General features: G+C 34.5%; 2 protein-coding genes and 1 non-coding gene across 17 annotated transcripts in view; 1 reads left to right on the top strand and 2 right to left on the bottom strand.

Annotated features, from left to right (window-relative positions):
• LOC110660410 (uncharacterized) overlaps window positions 1-27,997 on the top strand; it is a 243,950-nt gene that overhangs the window by 196,498 nt on the left and 19,455 nt on the right. The window lies entirely within an intron of this gene.
• LOC110660412 (uncharacterized) lies at window positions 54-8,649 on the bottom strand. Of its 9 annotated transcripts, XR_009147687.1 has the most exons (6): window positions 8,257-8,640; window positions 8,006-8,114; window positions 6,652-6,678; window positions 6,085-6,219; window positions 4,456-4,565; window positions 4,043-4,373 (listed from the first exon to the last, which is right to left on the bottom strand). XR_009147687.1 is itself a non-coding variant. In XM_058144283.1 (4 exons), the coding sequence occupies exons 1-3, from the start codon at window positions 8,485-8,487 to the stop codon at window positions 4,498-4,500; spliced, it is 408 nt and encodes a 135-aa protein (XP_058000266.1). In that variant the 5' UTR covers window positions 8,488-8,640; the 3' UTR covers window positions 4,043-4,373; window positions 4,456-4,497. The 9 variants fall into 9 exon arrangements, 5 of the variants coding, with proteins under 5 accessions (XP_058000266.1, XP_058000268.1, XP_058000267.1 ...); XR_009147688.1 differs by lacking the exons at window positions 4,043-4,373; window positions 4,456-4,565 and adding an exon at window positions 54-327; XR_009147689.1 differs by lacking the exon at window positions 6,652-6,678 and having other exon boundaries at window positions 8,257-8,649.
• Window positions 15,293-15,399, bottom strand: LOC131178876 (small nucleolar RNA R71). Its single transcript, XR_009147884.1, has one exon. It is a non-coding gene; the product is annotated as a small nucleolar RNA R71 (small nucleolar RNA).

Below are 27,997 nucleotides of genomic sequence, written 5' to 3'. Positions count from 1 at the left end.
GGACCTTTTAACGGGGAGTTTTTGACTCGCCCTACCTGTAAACACAATATATATAATAAATTGGGGAGCTCAGCTCACCCTCCTCATAATCAAATTATCATAATTCAAATGGGAGCTCAGCTCCCTCATCCAATCCCATCATGCATGCTAAATAATAATTTCACAGGTCCAACATAACTTTTATAATACAGGCCCAAAATAAAATAAGTGCTTCTAACACATGTGGAGTCTAAGATTTTAACTCAATGGTACAAACATATTAAATACTATCAATGGACCTGCGAAGAAGAAGAACGGGTTAGACACGACAATTAATCCTCCTGTAGCCTGGAAAAATAGATGAACAGGAGTGAGCGTTCAACTCAGAGAGTAAAATACCAATTTTAATCATAATCTCTATAGTTATCTAAAGCTAATGCACCTATGGAGTGATATGCAACATTCTCATAATTTTCATACAATTCATATCATAACAGCAAAAATGCAATTTGGATCACCCACACACTCAACACTGTCAAACAATACGTATATGGGAGCTGATCCCCTATACAGCCCTATTAATCCAACCTCTGCCAGCGAGTCTCTCAAGCCGGACTTTTTCGCTTAATAAACCAAATACGGGGTCTCAGCGAGTGTCTCTCAAGCCGTGTCAACTCCACAGGACCGGGTCCCAACGAGTGTCTCTCAAGCCATGTCTACCCATCCTGTCTATATCCAATACTATATCACATGCACGGCACGCACACACACACTGCTCCAAATTACTACAAACAACATCCATGGCACTTCAACATTTATGAATGCAATGTAAAACGTGCCTAGTGTTTAACTACATAGATACATATTTATAAGTGATGCATAGGTATGCTTGAACATATAGTAATATCGAAATTATAATTAAAATTAATATTTTACTCACAGACTCAACCGAAGTCACTGTGGCGACTAAGCGGAGGAGGAAGGCTGTCCCGGCTCACCTGACAATTTTATTATAATTATTTAATACATTTGACTCAATACAAACTAAGAAAAAACCAAAGATGTCCTAAATCGTGCCGAAAATCCGACAGAGTCTCCCCCATACCTAGGACCTACCCAACCTGCAAAAGGGCTTAAAACGCATTTCTATCTCCACAAATCATACACCCATAACTCAATCACATCACACAACCCCTCCTGGGCCCATCCAAACAGTCAACAATCATAATATGAAAAATTACAGTTTAGTCCTTATAATTAACTCTTTTGCAAAAACTACCCAATAAGTTCTAAAAATTCTAAAACTCCGCCCCGCGGTCCTCAGCATTATTACTAAGCTAATGCAAAAGAAATTATAATTTTCTAAGCTAACACGAATATTTTATGGATTTTTAATCAAATTCAAGCACTAGATAATTAAGAAAAAGTAAGGTTCGGGTTTACCTATGCCAATTCTGACCCTGGGAACGCGCTCGAGATGTCTGACAACAGTGGGGTAGCCAAAATCTCGACCCAATTCTAAGACTTTTTTAGCAACCTGTCTATCTAGCCCAAAATTTACAGACCCGGGCAACTGTTGAATTTCCACGAATTGAAGGTACCTACATGAAGCCCACAACACGGGAGTTAGTATATAATTTTTATGAAATTTTCTAAGCTCATTTAATGCTCGGAAAAACATTACAAAGTTTCGTAGGACCCACCGAAAAACGGTGTCGAAAAATTTTGAAATTTATATTGCCGCGAAGCTCTCGACGAGTGAAGCGCTCCTGTACTCTCGATTTTTTCATGGGGTTCATGGTTTGCTAGAAATCTAGCCCAAAAGTCGAAATGGGCTAAAACTTCCTAGATAAAAATTGGGCAAACCGCTAAATGGATTTTGGTATTCTTGGTGTCTATGGAAAGCTCTCGAGGTGTAGATGAGGTTTGACACAAGACCCAGTCCGATCAGTGGCCGGATCTGCCAGATTTTAGCCGGGAAGGCGAAGCGACACGCTACGCGTTGGGGAGGTTTCACGCGCTTTTTCTAGCGGCCTGGAGCGCCGGCCGGCGGTGAGGAGGTGCTGGGGCGGCGCGCCGGCGAGTGGAGAGGGCTGGGGTGGCGGCGGCGCGGATAGAGAAGGTGAGAGGAGAGAGAAAACGGGAGAGAAAGGAGGAGTGTCAGGCGCGTAGCGGAAGGAAGAAGAAAAAGAACTGCCAGTCCGATTCGACCAGTCCAATCCGGTCCAGTTCAATTCGGCTGGCCCGATTCAGGATATAAAATTTTGAATTTTTTACTTTGCTTTGGGACAGAAAATGAGGCCCAAAAATTCCGAAAAAATTCTAGAAAACTCAGAAAAATTCGTAAAATCCAAATATATTTTTAGTTTAGCCACATGGTCTTTAAATTAATTTTTAAAAATCATCAAAGTCTTATATTTTGAGAAAATCAAACCCGATTTCTAAAATTCAAAAAATTTCAAATAATTTCCTAAAATTTAAATAAAATAAAATATTAATATTTACCCACAAAATAATAAATTTAAAAATTAAGGGTGTTACACTCATGTTGAGCTAGTTGCACCTGTACATCAAGACTGAATGGTAACAGAACATTAAGCTCTTCATAAATACATTTAAATTTCATAAAATATGCTATAAGAGTCTAGTCTTGTTTTTCAGGTCAATAAAATGCTTTGCAAACATCATATATCCGACAAATATTACCTTTGCTAGAGTATAAAATTTCTAAATACTCCATCAATTCTTTTAACATACAGTGATTCATAAGGCTCATTACCTCACTGTGAATTGAATTTCGAAGCTGTAAGAGCAAACATGCATTTTCCCTTAACCAAGTTTGCCTAGTATCCTCATTCGGCGAATCTTTTGTGAGATGATCATCTTTATCAATGCTCCTCAAATAAATCCAAATAGTTTTGTTCCATTCCAAAAAATTCAAGCCATTAAATTTGTTTTCAGTAATTTTAGTCATCACCAGGACTACATCAATAATTATAGACTTGGTCTCACCCTTAGTCATTGCACCTTAACTATCCACAGTCCACAAATAGCCCAAGCTGTTGAATATTAACAGATCCAATGACCCGAAAAAAGAGAATCTTCAAACACTACCAAGAACGAAGCCTCAAAACCAAACACAGCCTGCAAGGATGAAATCACCAAGTTGGGGCGACGTCAGGGAAGGAGGTCCAACCATTGGACGTTGCCAAAAAACACCACATGCACGAACCCATGCTGGCGCATGGAACAGGAACCAGAACAAAGAAGTGGCGTGTGAAGGCCACTCTCTCCAAGTCTGGTCACTGGACTTTCAGGGGAGGTCGATTAGGACTTGAGTCACCTCCTGAGGGTGGCTGTGAGGTACCGTGATAACCCTAGAGAGTTCTCTTAGGTTACAGTGTGTTAAGGGAAAGAACAGGGGAACGGGAAGAAATTCGTAGGAAAAAGAACTTGGAGACCAGGCTCTAATACCATGAAAATTGAGGTATTTCATATATTCAAAGGTGTTAATACACACACACACACACACAGATATATATATATATATATATATATATATATATATATATATATATATATATATAGACACTCACACAATCATGTCCTAATCTATGTGGATTGAAATTCTACTTCTACAAGGATTAGAAATCCTTTTCTTACGAGGATATCCTATAGGAGTCAGTCTCCTAATTGGAAAAAGATTTCTATAACAATTTTCATTCTCATCCATTTTCTTTTCTATGAATTGTTGAAGAGGTCTCTAGACTTGCTCAAAAAGAGATTTTTACGAGGGGTGATGGGAACACAGCAAACATAGAAATGAAATTTTGAAAAATTTTCAAGCCTTTTATGGTTATTCAATTCTTCTCCTAGATATTTAAGAAAAAAAAAAACTTCTACTAGATTTTCCACCTTCTTAGGATAGAATTTAACACAAAATGTGAAGATTTATGGTCTCTCCAGCTCAACACTATTTCCCTAGCAGCCGTTTCCAGCTCGATAACACCATTAGTACTCGAGTAACTAAAACCAATATCAACAGCAGTCCACAACAAAGTCATTGAGAAAATAAGTTTTATGAAAACAGACTACAAAGCTGGCATTCAAAGTTCTCTTTAGAAAAGCAAATGCAAAATCTCTACACCCTCGTACAATTACATGCTTTATTCATGGAAATCAGATTCAAAATGCCATAATTTTTGAGTTTACGTGACATTTGTGGCCCCAAGGAGTTACTCTGACTTTGTGGGTTGCCAAAGTTGATACCTGGTCCAGTCTTTTTGATCAGGATTGAGAGCATGTCCTTTGGAATGGTATATATACTCCTCACCTTCCCCAAAGAGATTCTCCTTATGCTCATCCCCATACCTCTTACGTTTTAGCATCAGGAGCTGCAGCAAATACGATGATCATCATCATTATTATGCAGCATGCATCTTCCCATTTTATTTCATATATTTAAAGGCGGCATACCTCATCCCTTGTGTGATCAATTATGAAATAAAGCCAACCATGCTATTCTGGCAACACTTGAGAAGCATTATACCAATCCTTTTCTGCATATTCAACCCATCTGTGCCTTCCTACACAATGTCACATGGAAATAGGTTTCACCTTAAATCAGTAACACTCTTTAGATGCTTTACAAATCGGTGCTTCCTTCATAGGGCAATGACTCTCTCAAATTGACTTTCAGAGATGGTTACAGTTGCCCAATCATGCACATAATGGCTTATAAACATGGAAACCAATCAAGCACAATAGTGGCATATAAACATGAAAATCAATGATGCCAATAAACGCTCGACAGGTATGTTCCTATTGATTTGTTGATATATACAATAATGGCACATGTATGCAGGAAGCAACTAATGAGCATTGGAAATGAGTTTGTCTGGTGACAAACATCAAGGTTTATTTGAGGTTCAATGCTTAATCCAATAACTCTTTACTGGAGGGGCGCAAATTCTGAATGCTCACAATGGTGAACATGAAGTTGCAACTCATTTTGTTAAATTTTCTTATTTTATAAAATTGATGTTAAAAACTCTAGATAACTTTTAATTCAAATCCTTAATTATTATTAAGATTTTTCAGATAAATACATTTTTGATACTAATGAATTAATCATCCATGCAAATAAATTTCAACAAGAAATTTTAGGGCGAGAACAGAATTTATAGATCAGAGAAAGATACAAGGAGTCCTCAACAATACTATGCCTTATGCCTTTTCAACAACAAACAAAACCATGCCAAGGATTGGTACATGCCAAAAGAGGAAAGCAACAACTTAATGTTCAAGTTGTCAGAAATTAGCACCAGGGTGGGAAGGTGATGCAGTATTAAAAGAAGACTAAACTTGGAAATTATATTCATTGTAGAATTAGGAAATTTAAATTTTTATTCTTTAGGAATTCTATTATTATTTAGAAGTATTTATAGAGTTCTATTAGTAAATAATATTTTATTTTATTTTATTTTATTTATGAAATTAAGTTGTTCTAGGATTCATAGTCTTAGTAGCAATATGATTAGTTATTTTACTATAACTATATATGTCATCTAGACATATTACTAAAGAGATTATTATTATTATCATGATTATCATCGAGAATTAATAAAAGTTTTGAGAATTGTTTATAGGAGGGAATTTCATTTATAAGATAATTTCTATAAAAGAAAAAGGAGTTGGATCCTTGAACAATTTTCTCCTTTGGGAAAGGGGGTGGCGAGATTGTCATGACATGATGTCTCAATTGCTTTCCATTATTTTGAACCATGATTTCTTTCACATATGGTTTGATGTTTGTGCCATTAAATGGCACTACAACAAAGAAAGGACATTTCTAATTACATTATTCACTACAATAAATGACAAAGCTTGCTTTTGATGTTGTGTCAGAAACCACTGAACGTATTACATAGAAATGCAGTAGTGTCAAATCTATAAGAAAAAACCAATCACGGAAGCAACAAGGCACGGATTTTCAAAATCTATGTGAATAGCTCTGGTGCAATTTCACAGAAAAGGTTTTAAATAGCTATTAGTAATGCATACGTGAAGAATTATATCACATGAAAAAGAGAAAGAAATTCTAACCAAAATGCATGTCTTCAAGTCCCTTATAATACTTATTGCCAAATTTTTCCACCTCCACAAGCATTGCCCCTATGTTGTGAATTTTGGTTTGCCTAAATCACTTAAACAAATTTTGAAGAAACTAGTGATAATTCACTAAAACCCAAAAACAAAAAAAGAAGAAATATGTTAGCAATAAAGGCTTATGAAAGATTCAAATAATAACATAAGTTAAGAGGAAAAAAATCAACCAAAGACAAGAATGTACAGAAGGCCCGCTCAATCTTCATATAAGGTGTTGAAATAATAAATGGAAGTAGCACGAAAGAAATAACGAAATTCAAATTGTATTGCCACAAAATATGTGTAAAAGAAGGTACTTAAGCCTATCTAGTAGGATACACCAACTTCCATTCCAATGCCAAAACCCCTAATTAGAAGACTAATTTATAGAGCTTCAATGCTTTATTGAAAGTGCATTCAGAAGAGCACTGTTTCATCAAACTGAACAAACTTAAGCAAACTTCTTTTCAAAAATCTCCAACAAACAAAATTGTAACAAGTATCAACTAAGAGATCTTAACTTACAACAAATTTCCATCCAAAAGGCAATTCCTGAAAAATATTCAACAAAATTGAAAGGAAGAAAAATGCATAATAAGTCAATAAAGCTCAAAAAATAAAATAAACTAACAATGAGAATAAAATGTCACTGAAGTGATAGACAAAATAGCATATATATCCTTAAGTTTGGTGTCAAAACAATGATCATCAATTGGAAGACTAGATTTCAATTGAACTACTGTTTTTATATGTTTGGGCAAGTTAAAATATACAAAGTTTTCTGCAAAGAAGTTATGGATGGTATGTTCCTTGTTCCAGCTAGATTTTTTTTTTTTCAACATAATAACGAGTAAAGGCCCATCTCACCAATTCATCATCATTTAGGCTTAATAGTACAAATATATGGTTCTGTCGGCCTTGATGTACATATTGCATAATTATTGCATGGAAGATCTATATACAATGACTTTAAATGGACATGTAACATTCCACATAATAACATCATCTCAGGAAAAAAAAATGCATACCATGATAAGAGTGAAACATCTCATGTGGATGCTCTAAAACAAAGAAAAGGTACAAAGTTCAAAAAAAAAGGTAATAAGCAAAAGCCTGGGTATCTAGAAGTATAAGCCGCTCAGCAAATATCCTTGGTTCATGCCTACCCTGCAATGTCTTGCCATTGCTCTGTTATCTTCTGACTGTATACTAAATGGTGGCAACATTCCTGCATTCTAGTCAAGTATAATTATCTATTGGAAGTGGCAAACCTCATAACAAGTAATATATGAACTCCAACTAGCAGTAGCAAGCAAGCAAGTAGATGCTACACTAACGGCACACATTTATTCCATGCGCACAAATAGTATTTTGGTATCAGTACTAATCCATAAAGGACATCTTATTACCCCTCTTTCTAGACTGCTGTCAGATGAATGGGTAAAGCTGCTCACTAAAACCACTTGAAATTGGTTTAACCCTCAATATAGGCAGCATATCTAGATACTTGCGCCACTTAATTAATCATGAAAATTCACCTTCTAATGAGAATGAAGCATAATATATGAAATTCTTCTAATTGAAGCAAAATAATATCTTATGACGTACAAAAAGGTAATACATTCAGGAAAAATTAATAAAATCCAAAGTTAAAATTGTGGAAGAAAGATAACTAAAAGAAATAAAAAGATGTGTTTAAGTTAAAAACTCTAATTAAAGAACACAAACAATAAAGAAAATGAACAAGGAAACAGAATTTTATAAATTAATTATCTCCCTCTAAGTTAGTAGGCGATTGAATATTCGAATTACACACCTAAAGTTTGCAACACTTAAAATATACTCAAGTTACTCATATTAAGCTATATAAAGGACTCACCGGGTGAACCCGCATCAAAACCATACAGCTCATTCATGATGGTGGACTTGCCAACCCCAGGTGGTCCAATTACCCCAATCACAGTGAAATCTATATTCTCAGTCAGAAACTGCACAAAATCATAAACTTTTATCAAACATAAGCCAGCCTCACTCTTGCTATATCATAACCTTAAGCAACTTAAAATCTCCAGCAAATTGAAAATAAAGCGACTACATATTATGCAGACACAAATGTAACAGGAGACTTACAGGGAGAAAGCGATCGATGTGGAATTCCCAGGAATCAGAGAGGATATTGAGAGACCCAATTGCAGGCAGACGAGACCGATGTGGCAACGTTTCGTCTTCGGCACCGCCGCGTCCAAATTTACCTACCACCGGTCCAGCGGTAACCAGTCCAGGCTTAGCCAATAGAATTTTAGGAGCCGGAGGGGCCGGTGAGGGACTGGAAGAACCGGTGCCACCAGTGGAACCTGCCATTGAATTAGGATTTGAAGTTCGATTTTCAGTTGCTGAAACCTAGTTTCGTTTCCCCCCGTTTTAGTTATTTTGCGGCCATGAGGACTGAGGAGACGCTCCGAAGATCTTTCATCTGGCAGGGCAAGCTGGGCTCTGAAATAAAGAAACCCATTCTTTTTCTGGCTCAAAGGTCCCAATATTTAACTCAGTAATTCGATATATGAAAAATAATAATAATAATAATAATAATAACTTGACCAGGTGAGTGATTCTTCTTCAGAGCCATTAAGCTATGAATGAATGATTGAATTAATGAATGATTTCCATCTCAACATGGCTTGATCCAGACGATTCGATTCTCTGCTCACGTCAAGAAATACAATTTAGTAATAGAAATTAACAATTGATGTAATATGTAAATTTCAAAATTTTGTTTTTTATTTTTATATTATTTAGCAATGAATGCAAGTCTGTTGCTAATTAAACTTTGAGGTAATATGCTCCTTTCTACCGTCCACTCGCTTTCTTAAGCTTTGATATATTTTATTAGCCCATAATAATTTTTTATTAATAAAGGTTTTTTCATAGTTAGTTTGAAAATGCTTAAACGATTTATTTGTTTTAGAGGAAATTAGAATCGAATATTATCATTTGATTTTATTTTTGTTTTTATTTTAAAAAAATTAAATCAAAAATTGAGATATCTGTAAATTATTGTTGATTCAGGATTTAATTTGAAGCTGAGTTTATGAAAAAATGTTGCTCAATTAAAAAGATTTCTATAAGATTTTGTTAAATATTAGGTCTATAATTGTAATACTACTGAAGTTTTTTATTTTAAATTTTTTTTGAAATTTAATTGAGAATTAATATATATATTTATTTATTTAAATATAATAAAATAGATTTATAAAATAAATTTATTAAATTAAATTTATTATTAATAATAATAAACATGTATATTTTTATCATTAATAACAATAATAATTAATATGTATATATTAAATAAAATTATTAACTTTATTATTACCACTAATTATCAAGCGACTCTATTTTTTTAATACTTAACATAAAATTTTAAATAAAATTAATATATATCTATATTTATGAATTATAATTACAAAAAATGTAAATCTTTATCATTAATAATAATTAATATGTATATAATTAAATAAAGTATATATGGTGTTATTAAACTGGACTTTTTAGTTTATTAGTAAAGTTAAAAGATGGTGTTATTACTCATGACATGATGAAAAAGAGAGAAATGATAACTAAATGCTATATAAATCAATAAATATATTTATTTTAATATTAAAATAAATAATATAATATAATAAATTAATAATTATATATTTTTATAATTATAAAATAAATTATATAATATATATTCTTGTTTATCATTTTATATATTATAAGCAACCATTCATGTAGAAATCCATGTATATTTATTATTTATTATTATTTTTTTTAATTAGCTAACAATAATTTAATATATTTTATAAAAAATAATATATATATATATATATATATATATATATATATATATCATTTTGAAATTAAATATATATTTGCAATCTGAACAACCCAGTTCAATAATAACTCTTATCCCATTCTACACCTAATAGAACTCTTCAAATATATATACTCTAATTATCTCTTCTGCTAAATTTTACTCTCAAAACCTGTTTGTCACCTTATTTTCCTACCAAATACTCTCAACAGGTATTTTCATAATCTTTTATTTATTGTTATATATATATTAACGATTTATAATCTGATGTGCGCAGATAATTCTTAAATTTTTATTTCTCAATTCATCACCTTTGATTATGTCTTCAAAGTAAAAATTATCGTTCTTTGTTCAATAATGGGTGAATTTGATTTTATTTTCTCTCTTTAAACTGTTATAACTACTCTATAAATTTATTTTTCTTCTCTTTGACTATTGGTACTAAATTGGATTGATCATAATTACTGTGAGACAATATCTTTAAATTTAGATTATATATATATATATATATATATATATATTGGAAGCAATTAGAAGCGTCCCTGTTCGTCTTCGGCAGCAATTGAAGCATCCCATCCCTGTTCATTATATATATATATATATATATATATATATATATATATATATATATATATATATATATATATATATATATATAAGTTATTATATTTTATTATTATTTGATATTTTCTTTAATGTTTTGGGTATGTAAGAGATTTGAATATTCAATCAGTCAGTTGAGATTATCTCTCTTCCATTGAAAATAACTATTGTCTTGGAGATTCCAGATGAGTGGTAATTATAGTACATGGCACCGTTTTAGTCATTTTTAAAATTTCTTAGCATTAAGTTTGTTATTAAATGAAATTTTAAATTAATATTTTAACAATTATTTTATATGTGATTTTCTAGAGTTTTATTTTATTATTGAATTTTATTTTGATTTTTGATTAAATAATTGATTTTGTCAACTATCTCTGCATTAGACTCATTAGGATTCCGGGAACAAGCCTTTAATGTATTTATATTGATTGATATTTGACTATAAAATTTACCGATGTGTTGTTGAATTGATTTGAGATTGATTTGATTTTATTGACTCTCTGAAACTATTGAATGTCACGACCCAAAATTCTGAATCGTGACCGGTGCATAATTTAAATATTCTTAAATCATGCAAGCCTTATCAGAGTATCTTGAATGAATATATTGTCACTTACTAATCCCAAAAATAGACAAAATCCAAATAAACAAAATGCTGAATAAACATCATAAATATCCCATAAGTAAACTGCGGAGTCTCTACAGATTTCAATAAAAACTTAAACTATTCAATAAACTAAACTAATTATTAGCCCGAGAGAACATGAATTCGGGCATACCATGAGAACAAATCAAAGTTATCCCTCTCCAGAAAATGGACTGAATATTTGGATCAGCTGCAGAATTCTACTGATAAAGCAGATAATGCATGAGAGAAAACGTGGTTTGAGCTAGATGCTCAGTGAATGATAATTATAGCACACAACGGAATAGGAACAGGCAGACGCTTGATTAATTTCACAATAAATTTTCTATTCAATAAAATCATGCTCATGCTGTCAAAATCATTAATAAAATAATTTCATAAAACAAATTCATTCAATAAAAATTTTATGGTACAGTGCACCAGGGTGATGATACCCCACATCACCAAAGGTCAGATGGTAAGCGCGCTACCAGATATCAGATACCTTCCTCCTCCTTCACAGATATCAATGCATATGATACTAATGCAAACCATAAACTGCAATGATGCATGACTCGACAATGCAACCTAATACCGTGATAGTCCACACGGCGGAGCCAGATAACAGAAACAGATACTGGTCACAGGTACCAATTCAAAACAGAAAATCAATTTGTACAAATCAATCAAAATCAATAAAAAATTTCAGATAGCAAATAACAACTGATAGTGCAATTCCAATAGTGTATTTCAATAGTTTCAGAGAGTCAATAAAATCAAATCAATCTCAAATCAATTCAATAAAATCAAATCAATCTCAAATCAATTCAGTAACATATCGGTAAATTTTATGGTCAAATATCAATCAATATAAATACATTAAAGGCCTGTTCCCGGAATTCTAATGGGTCTAATGCAGAGATAGTTGGCAAAATCAATTATTTAATCAAAATCGAGATAAAATTCAATAATAAAATAAAACTCTAGAAAATCACATATAAAATCATTGTTAAAATATTGATTTAAAATTTCATTTAATAACAAACTTAATGCTAAGAAATTTTAAAAGGGACAAAAACGGTGCCATGTACTATAATTACCACTCACCTGGAACCTCAAAGACAATAATTATTTCAATGGAAGAGAAACAATTTCAATTGACTGATTGAATATTCAAATCTCCTACACACCCAAAATATTAAAGAAAAATATCAAATAATAATAAAATATAATAACTTATATATATATATATATATGAATGAACAGTGAAGCACCGAAGACAAAGGGACGCGCACAAATATATATATATATATATATATAACAGTAACGAGACTCTTTAATTGCTGCCGAAGGAAGAAGAACAGGGACTCTATGATTGCTTCCAAAATATATATATATATATATATATATATATATATATATATAATCTAAATTTAAAGATATTGTCTCACAGTAATTATGATCAATCCAATTCAATATTAATGATCAAAGAAAAAAAAAATAAATTTCTACGGAAGTTGTAACAAATTAATGAAAGAAAATAAAAATAAATTCACCTATTATTAAATAAAGAATGAGAATTTTTACCTTGAAAATAGAATCGAATGTGATGAATAGAGAAGGAAAAATTTAGGGATTCTCTGTTGAGAGTATTTGATAGAAAAAGGAGGTGACAAACAGGTTTTAAGAGTAAAGTTTAGCAGAAGAGATGATTAGGGTATATATATATATATATATTTCAAGAGTCCTTGATGCATACATTTTGCATAATCATTTAGGTCTAATTTCACAATCATTTTATTTGATTATTAGTCATTTTTAGCTAATTTCATTAGTTAATTAGTTAGTTTTTCATAGTTGTCAATTTTGCACTAATTTGTAATTTTTACTTTGTTTTGTAGGAAAAATGGTGTTTTTGAAGGACTAAAGAGAATTTTGCCATTGAGGAGTGTCTTCTACAGCAAAAAGATGCCAAAAACAAGTTTTCAAGCTGAAATATGCATTGACCAAACTGTGCATAACTTGCCGCATAAGCTATGCAGTTCTGCATAAGGAGGAAGAACACTGTTCCAGAACCAGCCGAAATGTGCATAAGGAGACTGCACAACTTATGCACATTCTCACCTCCCTTATGCAGATTCACGAAATTGTGCATAACCTATGCACCAAGTCATGCAGCTTCGCATAAGTGACCCAGAACCAGTAGCGCATAAGGGATGCATAACTTATGCGATCCACTTATCTGATCCCATAAAGAGTTCATTAATGAGTGAGAAGATTCCCTTAATGTATTCCTCCTAGAACATACTATTTTAGGGCTCCATGTCAGAAAAATGCTATAAATAGTCCCATTTTCTCATTTTAAAAGGGAGACAAGGAGCAAAGGAAGAAAGGAGGAGGCTAAGCAGAATTTGAGGAGTCATTTCACCTTCCACACCATTTTCAACTAAGATTTGCAGATTTCTTTCTTTCTTTACACTTTTCTACATTTCTAGTGTTTAATTACTTACTTCTTAACTTAGATTAAAGCTTTATTTCCATTTAAACTCATCATATCTTGTAAGCATTATGGATAGTGAGTAGTTTACTTTTGATTCTGGAGTAAGGGTTGTAATATTTGAGATATTTGTGGATTTTGATTGGGTAATCCATATTTTGTGGTCTTAATGAGTTTTATTCATTTCTTGTAAGCTTAATGACATGCTTAATGTAGGATCCCATTGAGTAATGTTCTTAATCCATGGTTGAAGCACCGAAAGGAGAAGGCCTTGTGATAGATAATCAGGAAATTGGACTTAATTAACTTAGACCTAGAAATAGGCTAAGGATTAAGAGGATTCACAGATTAATTAAGGAACTTAATGGGTCTTAATTAATTCTAACTCCACGAAAGTAGGATTAGTTTGATTAAGGCACTCTTTGTCTCACTCGAAAGGGAATTCAAAGGATTTAAGAATTAATCTCCTTAAAACCCATTAGTTTCACAAGATTGGATAACCAATTTAAAATCCCAAAATAGCTCTAATATGAAATACCTAACTACTGAATAGACTTTTTACCATTGTTAATTTCTAATCGAATTTAATCATTTGCCAATTTAAATATTGCCATATTTGAACTTGCTTATTTCTATTTGATGCAATTTTAGTTTAATTAATACATTGTTGAATAGAATATTAATTTTGCACAATTAGATTTCACACTCCATTACCCATTAATTCATCATTTTAATCTCATAAATACTTCAATTTAGTCAACTTTTATATCGAAAATTCAATCATTAACACAACTCCTCGTGGGATCGATATTTTCTATACTACTTATGCGACGTGCACTTGCGGTTGGGACGCATCAAGTTTTAGCGCCGTTCTTGGGAGTTGTTTGTTTAAGATTGAATTCTTGATTATTTTAGTTGTTTTTAGTTTTATCTTTGTTATCTTTTCATTTTGTGTTTGTTTGTTCTTTTTCAGGTACTTTAATCTTTTATGAGAAGAGCTAGAAGCTCAAGTGACACAACCTTACTGTTTAATCCTGAAATTGAGAAATTTTGTAAGGCCAACAAGAAAGAAACCAGAAAAAGGAAGGAAGCCTTGAGAGAGATTGAAATTGAAGCAGACATGGCTGATGAAAGAGTTAGAATTGGTGTTGGTAATGCTGGAAATGGTCAAAACAATGAAAATGAAGTCCAAGGGGAAGAAGTTGTTAATGCAAACGTGCCTAGGGGAAGTATGATGGATCATGCTTTTCCTCGTTTTGATGACTTGAGAGAGAGCATAGCAAGACCAAGGATTGATGCAAACAGCTACAAGATGGATTTTGGAGTTCTTCAAATGATTCAAAACTCTCAATTTGGAGGACATCCTTCTGAAAATCCACACACACACCTGAAGAAGTTTGCTATGATTTGTGACATGCAAAAACAAGCTGGAGTGTCTGATGATGCAGCAAGATTGAAGCTATTCCCATTCTCTTTGAAAGATAGAGCATTGGATTGGCTTGATTCTTTACCTCACAACTCCATTACAAATTGGGAGCAACTCACTGATGCATTTCTTGCACAGTATTTTCCACCTGGAAAAACTCAAGAGCTGAGGAATCAAATGACATCTTTCAGACCAAGAGAAGATGAAACTCTCTATGAATCATGGATGAGATGGAAGGAATTGGAAAGATTATGCCCACATCATGCCATTCCAAAATGGATGATAAATCAGAATTTCTACACAAATGTCACTCCTGCAATCAGAGGAATTATTGATGCTCAAACAGGAGGGGAATTCATCATAAAGCATGAAGATGAAGCTTATGAGTTATTAGAGAAAATTGCAAAGAATACTCATCTTTGGAGTAGTCCAAGAGGACCAGCTCCAACTCGAGAAAGGCAAGTCTTTGGAATGTATGATCTTGATCCATTCAACATGATTAATGCAAAGTTTGATGCGATTACAAATGTCCTTGCTAAGAAGATGGAAGATTTGAGTATGTTGGTTAGTTCAACATCATCAGCTGGAAGTTCACAACAAGTGGCTTATGCAGAGGAAACTACCAGCTGTGGAGTAGATTATGGAGAACAAGCAGCATATGTTGGTAATTATGGAAACAAGCAAATGGGGAATCCTTATTCTCAAACTTACAATCCAAATTGGAGGAATCATCCCAACTTTTCATGGGGCAATCAGCAAGGTCAAGTTCAAAATCAGAATTTTCAACCACAACAAAGTCAAGTTCCATATCGCCAAAATAGGCAACCATTGCCTAATTTTCAGCAGAAAAATATGAACCCTCCACCAAAACAAAGAAGAACGAAATTCCACCATCAAGCTTTATTGCAACAGATTCTTGCCAACCAAAATAAGCATGATGAGGAGATGAGAGAGGTGAAAGCAAGGCTGGAACAAATGCAAACACACAATGAATCTTTGGAAAACCAGATTGCACAACAAGTATCTTCCTCAAGTGCCAAATCTTTTGGAAAGCTTCCAAGTCAACCAGAAAATCCAAGAGAGCATTGTCAAGCTATTACTTTAAGAAGTGGTAAAGTTATAAATGATGAGAAGAGTGAAAACAGTGAGAAGAGAGAAAATGAGAAAGGAACTGATGAGAATGAAAAACAAGAGAGTGCAGAAAAATATAAGGAGAAATTTGAAGAAAAAGAAGAGAAATATATACCTCCCAGGCCCTACAAGCCACAACTTCCCTTTCCACAAAGATTTCACAAAGCCAAGCTTGATAGGCAATTTGGGAAGTTCTTAGAGGTTTTGAAGAAACTTTATATAAATGTGCCTTTTGTTGATGCTCTTTCACAAATGCCCTCTTATGCAAAATTCTTGAAAGAAATTCTCTCAAACAAGAGAAAACTTGAAGATGATGAAACTGTAGCTTTGACAGAAGAATGTAGTGCTATCCTCCAAAGGAAACTTCCTCCAAAGCTTAAGGATCCAGGGAGTTTTTCAATTCCATGCCACATTGGAGAATCTTGTTCTACAAAAGCTCTATGTGATTTAGGGGCTAGTGTTAGCCTTATGCCCCTTTCTATCTATGAGAAGCTCAACATGGGAGATCTAAAGCCAACCCACATTTCTCTTCAGTTAGCTGACAGAACAATCAAGTATCCTGAAGGGATTTTGGAGAATGTGCCCCTGAAGGTTGGAAAGTTCTACATACCTGTTGACTTTGTCATCTTGGACATGGAGGAAGATTCTAATATTCCAATTATCTTGGGGAGACCCTTTCTAGCTACAGCAGGAGCATTGATTGATGTGAAAGGAGAAAAGCTTACTCTTAGAGTTGGTGAAGAGCAATTAATTTTCAATATTAATAACTCTATGAAGAAGCATCATTCTGAAGCTGATACTTGCTTGAGAGTTGATATCATTGATGAGCTGGTTGAAGAACACTTCAGGAAGAAATATCCAGAAGATCCACTTGAAAATTGTTTGATTCATGGAGGAGGCATTGACTATGACAACCCTCATGTAGCTGCATATGCTCAACACTTAGAGGGAAGTCCACCATTCATTTCTGCTCCAGTTTTTCAACTCACACAAAAGGAAAAAGCAGAATTTAAGCAACCATCATTCAAGGAAGAAGATGCACCTAAGGTAGAACTTAAGCAACTTCCTTCTCACTGTATGAATTTCTTGGCACTAATAACACTTATCCAAAGAATTGTAAATGCAAATTTGAGTACTTTAGAGGCTGATAAGTTGCTAAGAGTGTTGAGACAATTTAGGAAAGTTTTGGGATACACCATAGATGACATTAAGGGAATAAGCCCACACTTTTGCATGCATAGAATCAGTTTGGAAGAAAATTGTAAACCATCTATTGAACATCAAAGGAGGTTGAACCCAAATATGAAAGAAGTTGTTAAAAGGAAATTTTGAAGTTGCTTGATGCAGGATCATATATCCCATCTCGCATGATGCCTTGGGTGAGCCCAGTACATGTTGTTCCAAAAAAGGGTGGAATGACAGTTGTTAAAAATGAAAATAATAAATTAATTCCCACCAGAACGGTGACTAGTTGGCGAATGTGCATAGATTACAGAAAATTAAATGTTGCCACTAGAAAAGATCATTTTCCACTTCCCTTCATTGATCAAATGTTGGAAAGACTAGCTAGGCATTCTTACTTTTGCTATTTAGATGGATATTCAGGTTTTTTTCAAATCCCTATCCATCCAAATGATCAAGAGAAAACCACTTTTACTTGTCCATATGGAACCTTTGCCTATAGAAGGATGCCATTTGGGTTGTGTAATGCACCAGCCACTTTTCAAAGGTGCATGATGGCAATCTTCTCAGATTTCATTGAAGACATAATGGAGGTTTTTATGGACGATTTTTCTGTTTATGGATCTTCTTTTGATATATGCTTGGCTAACCTTTCTAAAATTTTGCAGCGATGTGCAGATACTGACCTTGTGTTAAATTGGGAAAAGTGTCATTTTATGGTTCAGGAAGGGATAGTGCTTGGACATTTGGTGTCTAATAGAGGAATAGAGGTTGATAAAGCCAAAGTTGAAGTGATAGAGAAGATGGCCCCTCCTACCAATGTCAAGGGAATTCGAAGTTTCCTAGGACATGCCGGGTTCTACAGACGCTTTATCAAGGATTTTTCTAAAATAGCTAAACCTTTGTCTAATTTGTTAAGTAATGACACACCATTTGTATTTGACCAAGAGTGTTTGGATGCCTTTTGCAGGTTGAAGCAAGCTCTCATCACTGCACCAATCATGCAACCACCTGATTGGAGCCTACCTTTTGAAATTATGTGTGATGCTAGCAACTATGCAATTGGAGCTGTTCTTGGTCAAAGAAAGGACAAAAAGGCTTATGCTATTTATTATGCTAGTAGAACACTGGATGAGGCTCAAACAAATTATGCAACAACTGAAAAGGAATTTTTGGCAATTGTCTTTGCATTGGAAAAGTTCAGACCTTACATTATTGACTCAAAGGTGGTTATATTTTCAGATCATGCGACCATCGGTGTATTTGCTCAGTAAAGGAGGCCAAACCAAGGCTCATTAGGTGGATTCTGATGCTACAAGAGTTTGATTTGGAGATTAGAGATAAGAAGGGAGCTGAAAATGTAGTTGCTGATAATCTTAGTAGGTTGAAATTGGATGGTGAAGAATTGGATAAAATCCCTATTGATGAGTTTTTCTTGGATGAACAACTTTTCTCTCTTGTTGCTAAACTACCTTGGTATGCAGACTTTGTGAATTATCTATCTTGTGGAATATTACCTCTAGGTATGACATGGCAACAAAAGAAAAAGTTCTTGCATGAAGTGAAGTTTTATAGATGGGATGATCCTTTACTCTTTAGGAGATGTTGTGATGGTCTAATTAGAAGATGTATTCCTGAAGAGGAAATCCAGTATTTTGCATCATTGCCATGCTTACGATTATGGAGGACATTTTGGCATCTCTAAGACATTTAGTAAAATTTTGCAAGCTGGTTTCTTTTGGACAATTCTTTTTAAGGATGTGTTGAAATTTGTGTTGGATTGTGATAAATGTCAAAGGAGTAGAAATTTGTCAAAAAGAGATCAAATGCCCCTAAATAATATTCTTGAAGTGGAATTATTTGATGTTTGGGGAATAGATTTTATGGGGCCATTCCCTCCTTCATATGGTAATAGATACATCTTAGTTGGGGTTGACTATGTGTCGAAGTGGGTGGAAGCTATTGCAACTCCAACTAATGATGCTAGAGTGGTAGTAAAATTTTTGAAAAAATTTGTCTTGAGCAGATTTGGAGCTCCTAGGGCTATAATTAGTGATGGGGGTTCCCATTTTTGTAATAAGCAATTTGAGAGCTTAATGAGGAAGTATGGTGTAGTGCACAAGATAGCTACCCCATACCATCCTCAAACTTCGTGACAAGTTGAAATTTCTAACAGAGAGCTCAAGCATATTTTGGAGAAAACAGTGAACAATTCTAGGAAAGATTGGTCTATCAAACTAGATGATGCTTTATGGGCATATAGGATCGCCTACAAAACCCCTATAGGAACTACTCCCTTTAGGTTGGTGTATGGTAAGTCTTGTCATTTACAATGGAGCTAGAACATAGAGCATATTGGGCCATTCAAACCTTGAATTTTGATCTTAAGCAATTTGGTGAGAAAAGGTTGTTACAACTTAATGAGCTTGAGGAATTGAGGATGGATGCTTATGAAAGTGCCCGTATTTACAAAGAAAGAACTAAAGTTTGGCATGATAAGCATCGAGGAAAAAGGAATTCAAAGAAGGTGATTCAGTTTTGTTGTTCAACTCAAGATTGAAATTGTTCCCTGGAAAACTCAAGTCAAGGTGGACTGGTCCATATAGAGTTTCTAAGGTTTTCCCTTATGGAGCAATAGAAATTTGGAGTGAAAAATCTGGGAATTTTAAGGTCAATGGGCATAGATTGAAGCATTACATAACTGGAGACCCAATACTAGGAGCAAGTCATTACAAGCTCTCCAATCCCTCACCTCTTTTCAGTGAAATTCATGAAAAGTCCAGCTAAGGACTATAAATTAGCCCTCTTGGGAGGCATCCCAAGTCCTTTTATTTTGCTTTTGTTGATTTACTTTCATTTTCATTAATTTTGTTTTTATCTTAAATCTCCCCAAATTCAATTTTTGACATTGTTAAATTTTGTCTCTTGTAGATGTAATTCAATGAAGAAGTTTGGTGAACTATTGGGAAGTAATTCTTAACTTGACAAATTTAGTCCTTCAAAAGAATCGATAAGCTTTTCTTTGCATAATCTGTGCAGGAGCTGCAATCTAGTTCATGCAGAGGAAATGTACATTCTGCAGCAAAAAGGGGTGTTTGCAGCAAAATGGCTCATGTTCTGATGAAGTTGGATGTATATCAATGGAGAAAGGTTGGTGAACTACTGAAATTGCTATCTGGTTTATGCAGAGCAGAACAATAAAATCTGCAGCAGATTACATGTGTTTTTGGTGAGGTTGGGTGGGTAATTTTCTAATATTTGTGCTTATAATGATATTATGGTGGTAAGTGAGTCATTTTTGCAGTCTTGAGCTTCTTTGGGTTGTAGGATACAAGGTAGAAATGCTGCATTTTCTTGGCGAATCTTGGAGAGTTCATTTCTCATTTGTGGTTAGATGCAACTTCATGCAAATTTTATGGAGTTTTATGTGCCAAATGTTGATTTGCAGAATTTGAGTCAAAATGGCATAGCTCTCAAAGGTCTTTTATGTAGGATCCATTTTTACATGCTTGTGTGATGCACTTTTGATGAACTTTGAATATATTGATGTGTTTTTGATGAAAATTTCTCATGGTTTGTGCTTCATAGAATTATATTTCATCATTCCAGGGTATCTTTCACACTTGCAATCCATGTTCTATTGCAATCTTAATTTTGTTGAATTTGTGCATAAGCAACTGCATAGCTTATGCAATCCTGCATGACCAAAATTCTTGCCATTTTTCACCTTTATTGCAAGTGCATAAGGAGAGTGCATAGCTTATGCAACCCTGGATAAGCTCATTTTGTCAAAATTCATATCTGTCAAAACTTGCATAAGGTGAGTGCATGACCTATGCACAATTTCATAACTTCAAATCCTTCATTTTCTCTCTCTTGCCGAGGGGTGCATAAGGAAGATGCATAAGCTATGCACTTCTGCATAACCAAAATCCCAAAGCTCCAGTGCTAGAAGGTTGCATAAGCGAGTGCATAACCTATGCACTACGCATGACCAAAAACCAGAAAAATCATTCTTGCCGAGGGTGCATAAGGAAGGTGCATAAGTTATGCACCTCTGCATAACCAAGATCTCCAAAAATCAATTCAATGAAGAGTGCATAAGCGAGTGCATAACCTATGCACTCTGCATAACCAGCAGAAAATCCCAAAAGTTGCGAGACTGCATAAGCAATGTGCATAGCCTATGCACTTCTGCATAACCAAAATTCTGAATTTCAAAAACTACCGCAGAGTGCATAAGCAGAGTGCATAGCTTATGCACATCTGCATGACCACCAACCAAAATCCCAAAAAAATTGCCGCAGAGTGCATAAGCAGAGTGCATAGCCTATGCACATCTGCATGACCCAAGTTTCTGAAAAACAATTCTTGCCGAGAGATGCATAAGGGGAGTGCATAACTTATGCACTCCCGCATGACTTCACTCCTCACCATTTCAGGGTCACCGAAACATGCATAAGGACAGTGCATAACCTATGCACTTGTGCATAAGCACTTCTCTGAAAATTATATCCTTTTGAAACATGTACAAAAGAGTGCACAGGTTATGCATAAATCATTTTCCCCTTATGCAGTCTCCTCAAACCCGATTCACATTCATTTTCGAAAAAAAATTCCCACCACCTCCACTTCCCGACTCTTCACCCCCACGACCGCCCTTCATCCTCCATTTCTTCCGGCATTCTCGCCGTCTCTCTCCCATCTTCTCCATCAGCGCTCTCATCACGAAACCCTAAATCTCCCTACATTTCCATCTCTTCTCCAATCGACCATGGATTCCCCTCCACATTCCCGCCCCGCCTCTCCTCTTGAAGTCTCTCCATTGTCTTCGATACATCCCCCTTCCAATCCTCCACCACAAACGACACCACCACCACCTCCATCAACCACATACAAACGCAAAATCCGATCCAAATCCGTGCGACCCATGCCCTCTGCTCCTCCTCTGTCCAAACGCAAAGACCCACCCACCCCATTTTCGGAACCACCTCCTAAAAAGCCAAAGGCTCCAGCCTCTACACCTTCTTCCAGCAAAAAGACAATTTCAGCAACCCCATTTGTATCAAAGCTACCCTGGCCTCTCCCTGATACAATTCAAAAAGCTGCTTTCAAAAGACTCAAAGATAGAAGGGTACAACCTACTAGGTATATATCTGCTGATGCTCTACAATCTCTGGGTTTATTTGATAATGTAGTTGCATTTCTTGACGGTATGGGTTGGACAGAATTTGTGCATAAGCAAGAGGTAGTTTATCCAATTCTTGTTTTGGAGTTTATTTCTTCATTCTCTGCTACCCTCAACTTGCATGATGTAGACCATAAGCCAATTATGACATTTAGATGCTTGGGGCAAAATAGAGAGCTGTCATTGGATCAATTTCATAGCATTTTTGGTTTTGCAATTGATGGGTTCTTTAGAGTACCACATACTGGAGTAGAGGTAGCCAATAAGGGCATCTGGAATCCTGCCCAATTTTGGAGAATCATAACAAACCAACCCCAAACCTTCTCTGCTGGTAGGTCCAAAACATCCCAAATCCTTGACCCTGCACTTAGGTTTATTCATAGGTTGATGGCTAGCACCATATTGGGCAGAGGACTAGTTACAGTCTGTGGGCAAATCTGAACTTTTATGTTATGGTGTGCATTTCACAAAGTTAAGGTGTCTCAGTTACTTCTTTTGCGAACATGTCTTGCATATTGCATCCAAATCCATTGGTGACATTGTTTTGGGTGGACTCATCACTGTCATAGCCAAGCATTTTGGCTTTAATCCTGCAGAGCACTCAATCCCAGCACTTGAGGACACTTCCTATTTTGATACTACACACTTAACCAAAACAGGATTCCATTTATCATATTTTGATACTGGCCACCCTGCGTGGCCAGAGCCTATTGCACAACGAAACCCAACCTTTCACACGGTCCCACAGCACCCTACTACCCCTACCCCATCCCCTCAGCCTACTCAGGACACTCCAGCTACCTCTGCTCAGCCCATTCCTCCTACAGCTGAACCTACCTCATCCACAGCACCTCCTCCATTCAACACTAAAGCCTTATTCACCTACCTCGACAGGCTTAGTGATGATATCTACTTTGTGGATAGGAAGCTTGACAGTGGTCTTGATACACTAAAAGATCGTCATGAGCAACTATTTGACCTTGTCATGGAAACCAGGGACAAACAGAAAGAACTGAAGGAAATGGTGAAGCAACTCATGATCTTCCTGGGCATGCCACCCCCACCTCCATCACCTCCTCCTGCACCATCATTTCGACAATGCGTGACCACCATTTATAGCAACATCCTTGGACAAAGGAAAAACAATAGACATAGATTAGTGTTTAGTTTACTTTTGTTCAATCTTGTAGGACCTTTTCTTTGTAAATATGTTCAAACATTTATACTTTGTTTTGGATTTTGTTGATTTGCTCTGAATTAGTTTCTTTTAAATTCTGTTTCCTTTGAAGTTTTATTGAATAGCTATTACATTCGTCTTCTTTGATTTTTATTGCACTTATTGCCTTTTTGTACATATTTGCCCATACTCTGTCTATATTTCCATACTTTTACTGCTGGTTGTACATTTCCCCTTGCCAATTCCCATGCAGCAGTTTTTGTATACCCTGCACAGCTATGAATTTCCTCATGCATAACCTTTGCATAGCTTTGTGCAACCCTTTCGCTACTTACTGCGCACAGTTGTATTTCCCTTATGCAACTGTCCTGCATAGCCTATGCAACATCTATTGCCTCTTATGCAGCACCGCATGGCTTATGCACCTTACCTATGCACATGTCTGGACAGCACTTAACTCTGCATAACATGCGACTTCTTATGCATTCCTTTAACTTGAATTCTCATACTGGTAACTCTTTCTTTTGTTCTTATTTTTACAATTCTGGTCAATATTATTTGCTTTGAGTTTTGGATATCTCTGTTTGAGACATTGAGGACAATGTCAAATTTTGAGTTTGGGGGTGCACATTTTGATTTTTAGCTTTATTTTTCACATTTTGAGTATAAGAGCATCTCATCCCATTTCATTTACATATATTGTAAATATTTTACATATACATCCATACATACATATTCATTACACATTTACACACACATTATACATCACTTAGAAATTGTACAAATTGCATACAAATAGACTTCCTCCATTTAGTTCATGCATTACTCATTTTAGGAATCATACACCATGCATTAAAATCTTTTGCCAAATCCCTTGAGTATTGAAAATGTGCCTATGAAAGTGATTTGACTCACCTTTTAGTTGGGTTTGTGGATTGAAAGTTTCCTAAAAGGTGCAAGGTTTTGAAGTGTCTATCTCTTGCCTATATCTTCTTAGCCAAAAAGCCACCCAATTAGTCATTTGGAGGTGGAAGTGTTTAGAGGGAATTATTGGATATAAGGTAGTCAAATGATGTCTCACCAATCCTAGAACAAATTTTCTAAACCTTTCAAGGCGAAATACCAGCTTGTACTTGAAAAGAGAGATGATTAGGCATTCTTTGATTTAAACCTTCTCATTTTAAACCTTTGGCCCTTTTCCTAATTAAAATTGACCCTTGCAAACCCCTTTGAGCCTTTTTACCTCTAATTTTTCTTGAAATCCTTATTGTTACCTAGCCAATGAACCAAACGCTCCAACCCTTTTCATGAGAATAATTATTTACAATATTAGGTACATAAAAAAATGAAAAAAAAGAGAAAAAGAAAAGAAAAGAAAAAATACAATAAAAGGGAGAAGAAATACTTGTCACCTTGTAAAAGTGCTAGTATATGTGCTTTTCACTATTGCCATTCAAAATGAAAGAAATCCACCCAAAGTATCAAAAGAAATGAGTTTGGGGGTGGCAATTTTAGGGACAATCATCAAAAGAAAAATACAAAATACAAGTTAAAGTATCAAAATGTCCCTCCATTTTTATGTGTTTTGTAAACTATGCTAGCACTTGACAATCCTCATTGTGTATTCTTCTCTCCCATAAAAAAAAAAAGAGAAAAAGAAAAAAAATATATAATAAAGTGTACCTTATGTTTCAAAAATTGAAAATATTCTCATGCTTTGAATACTTTTTACCCATCTTTCTTCTTAGCCTCATTTTAAACCCCATGGCCTCATTACATCCCTAAAAAGACCTTTGATCTCTTGATAGTACTTGCTACATTAGTGGAGATAGGAGTAGGGAATTTGCCTATGGGATTGGAAAACTATTCATCTATTCATTCAATTCTATCATTCCATGTTGAGATACTTTGGTTATCAATTGTCCTAGAATTCCTTTTGAGCATGACTCTCTCTTTTGATTAGTTGGTTTGGGGATTTGAATGATAATTGACTTGATGGCTAAGCGGTGAAAGCTTGGATAAGCATTAAATTCTTTGCATTTTGAAGGATGGGTATATGGATTGTTGGTATGGCTAAAGGTGTGTTAAGTTACCTTAATGAGTGATTTTCATAACTCTTTGGATAAGGCACCCTTAAAAACTTTGCACCACATTTTAAAGTTTGCTTGAGGACAAGCAAAAGCTTGAGTTTGGGGGTATTTGATGCATACATTTTGCATAATCATTTAGGTCTAATTTCACAATCATTTTATTTGATTATTAGTCATTTTTAGCTAATTTCATTAGTTAATTAGTTAGTTTTTCATAGTTGTCAATTTTGCACTAATTTGTAATTTTTACTTTGTTTTGTAGGAAAAATGGTGTTTTGAAGGACTAAAGAGAATTTTGCCATTGAGGAGTGTCTTCTACAGCAAAAAGATGCCAAAAACAAGTTTTCAAGCTGAAATATGCATTGACCAAACTGTGCATAACTTGCCGCATAAGCTATGCAGTTCTGCATAAGGAGGAAGAACACTGTTCCAGAACCAGCCGAAATGTGCATAAGGAGACTGCACAACTTATGCACATTCTCACCTCCCTTATGCAGATTCACGAAATTGTGCATAACCTATGCACCAAGTCATGCAGCTTCGCATAAGTGACCCAGAACCAGGAAGCGCATAAGGGATTTGCATAACTTATGCGATCCACTTATCTGATCCCATAAAGAGTTCATTAATGAGCTGGCAGAAGATTCCCTTAATGTATTCCTCCTAGAACATACTATTTTAGGGCTCCATGTCAGAAAAATGCTATAAATAGTCCCATTTTCTCATTTTAAAAGGGAGGCAAGGAGCAAAGGAAGAAAGGAGGAGGCTAAGCAGAATTTGAGGAGTCATTTCACCTTCCACACCATTTTCAACTAAGATTTGCAGATTTCTTTCTTTCTTTACACTTTTCTACATTTCTAGTGTTTAATTACTTACTTCTTAACTTAGATTAAAGCTTTATTTCCATTTAAACTCATCATATCTTGTAAGCATTATGGATAGTGAGTAGTTTACTTTTGATTCTGGAGTAAGGGTTGTAATATTTGAGATATTTGTGGATTTTGATTGGGTAATCCATATTTTGTGGTCTTAATGAGTTTTATTCATTTCTTGTAAGCTTAATGACATGCTTAATGTAGGATCCCATTGAGTAATGTTCTTAATCCATGGTTGAAGCACCGAAAGGAGAAGGCCTTGTGATAGATAATCAGGAAATTGGACTTAATTAACTTAGACCTAGAAATAGGCTAAGGATTAAGAGGATTCACAGATTAATTAAGGAACTTAATGGGTCTTAATTAATTTTAACTCCACGAAAGTAGGATTAGTTTGATTAAGGCACTCTTTGTCTCACTCGAAAGGGAATTCAAAGGATTTAAGAATTAATCTCCTTAAAACCCATTAGTTTCACAAGATTGGATAACCAATTTAAAATCCCAAAATAGCTCGAATATGAAATCCCGAACTCCGGAATCGCCTTTTTACCATTGTTAATTTCTAATCGAATTTAATCATTTGCCAATTTAAATATTGCCATATTTGAACTTGCTTATTTCTATTTGATGCAATTTTAGTTTAATTAATACATTGTTGAATAGAATATTAATTTTGCACAATTAGATTTCACACTCCATTACCCATTAATTCATCATTTTAATCTCATAAATACTTCAATTTAGTCAACTTTTATATCGAAAATTCAATCATTAACACAACTCCTCGTGGGATCGATATTTTTCTATACTACTTGTACGACCCGTGCACTTGCGGTTGGGACGCATCAGTCCTATTAGGTGTAGAATGGGATAAGAGTTATTATTGAACTGGGTTGTTCAGATTGCAGATATATATTTAATTTCAAAAATAATATATATATCTAAAAATAAATAAGTAGACCATCTAATAAAATATATATATATATATATATATATATATATATATATATATATATATATATATATATATATATTTATAAATATATTAAATTATTGTTAGCTAATTAAAATAAAATAATAATAAATAATAAATGTATATGGGTTTTCACATTGAAATACACTATTGGAATTGCACTATCAGTTATTATTTGCTATCTGAAATTTTTTATTGATTTTGATTGATTTGTACAAATTGATTTTTCTATTTTGAATTGGTACCTGTGT

The sequence above is a fragment of the Hevea brasiliensis genome, chromosome 3, assembly GCF_030052815.1.
Source record: "Hevea brasiliensis isolate MT/VB/25A 57/8 chromosome 3, ASM3005281v1, whole genome shotgun sequence".
NCBI lineage: Eukaryota > Viridiplantae > Streptophyta > Magnoliopsida > Malpighiales > Euphorbiaceae > Hevea > Hevea brasiliensis.
Note: the sequence above shows the minus strand (reverse complement) of the source record. Positions and strands in the feature narration are given on the sequence as shown.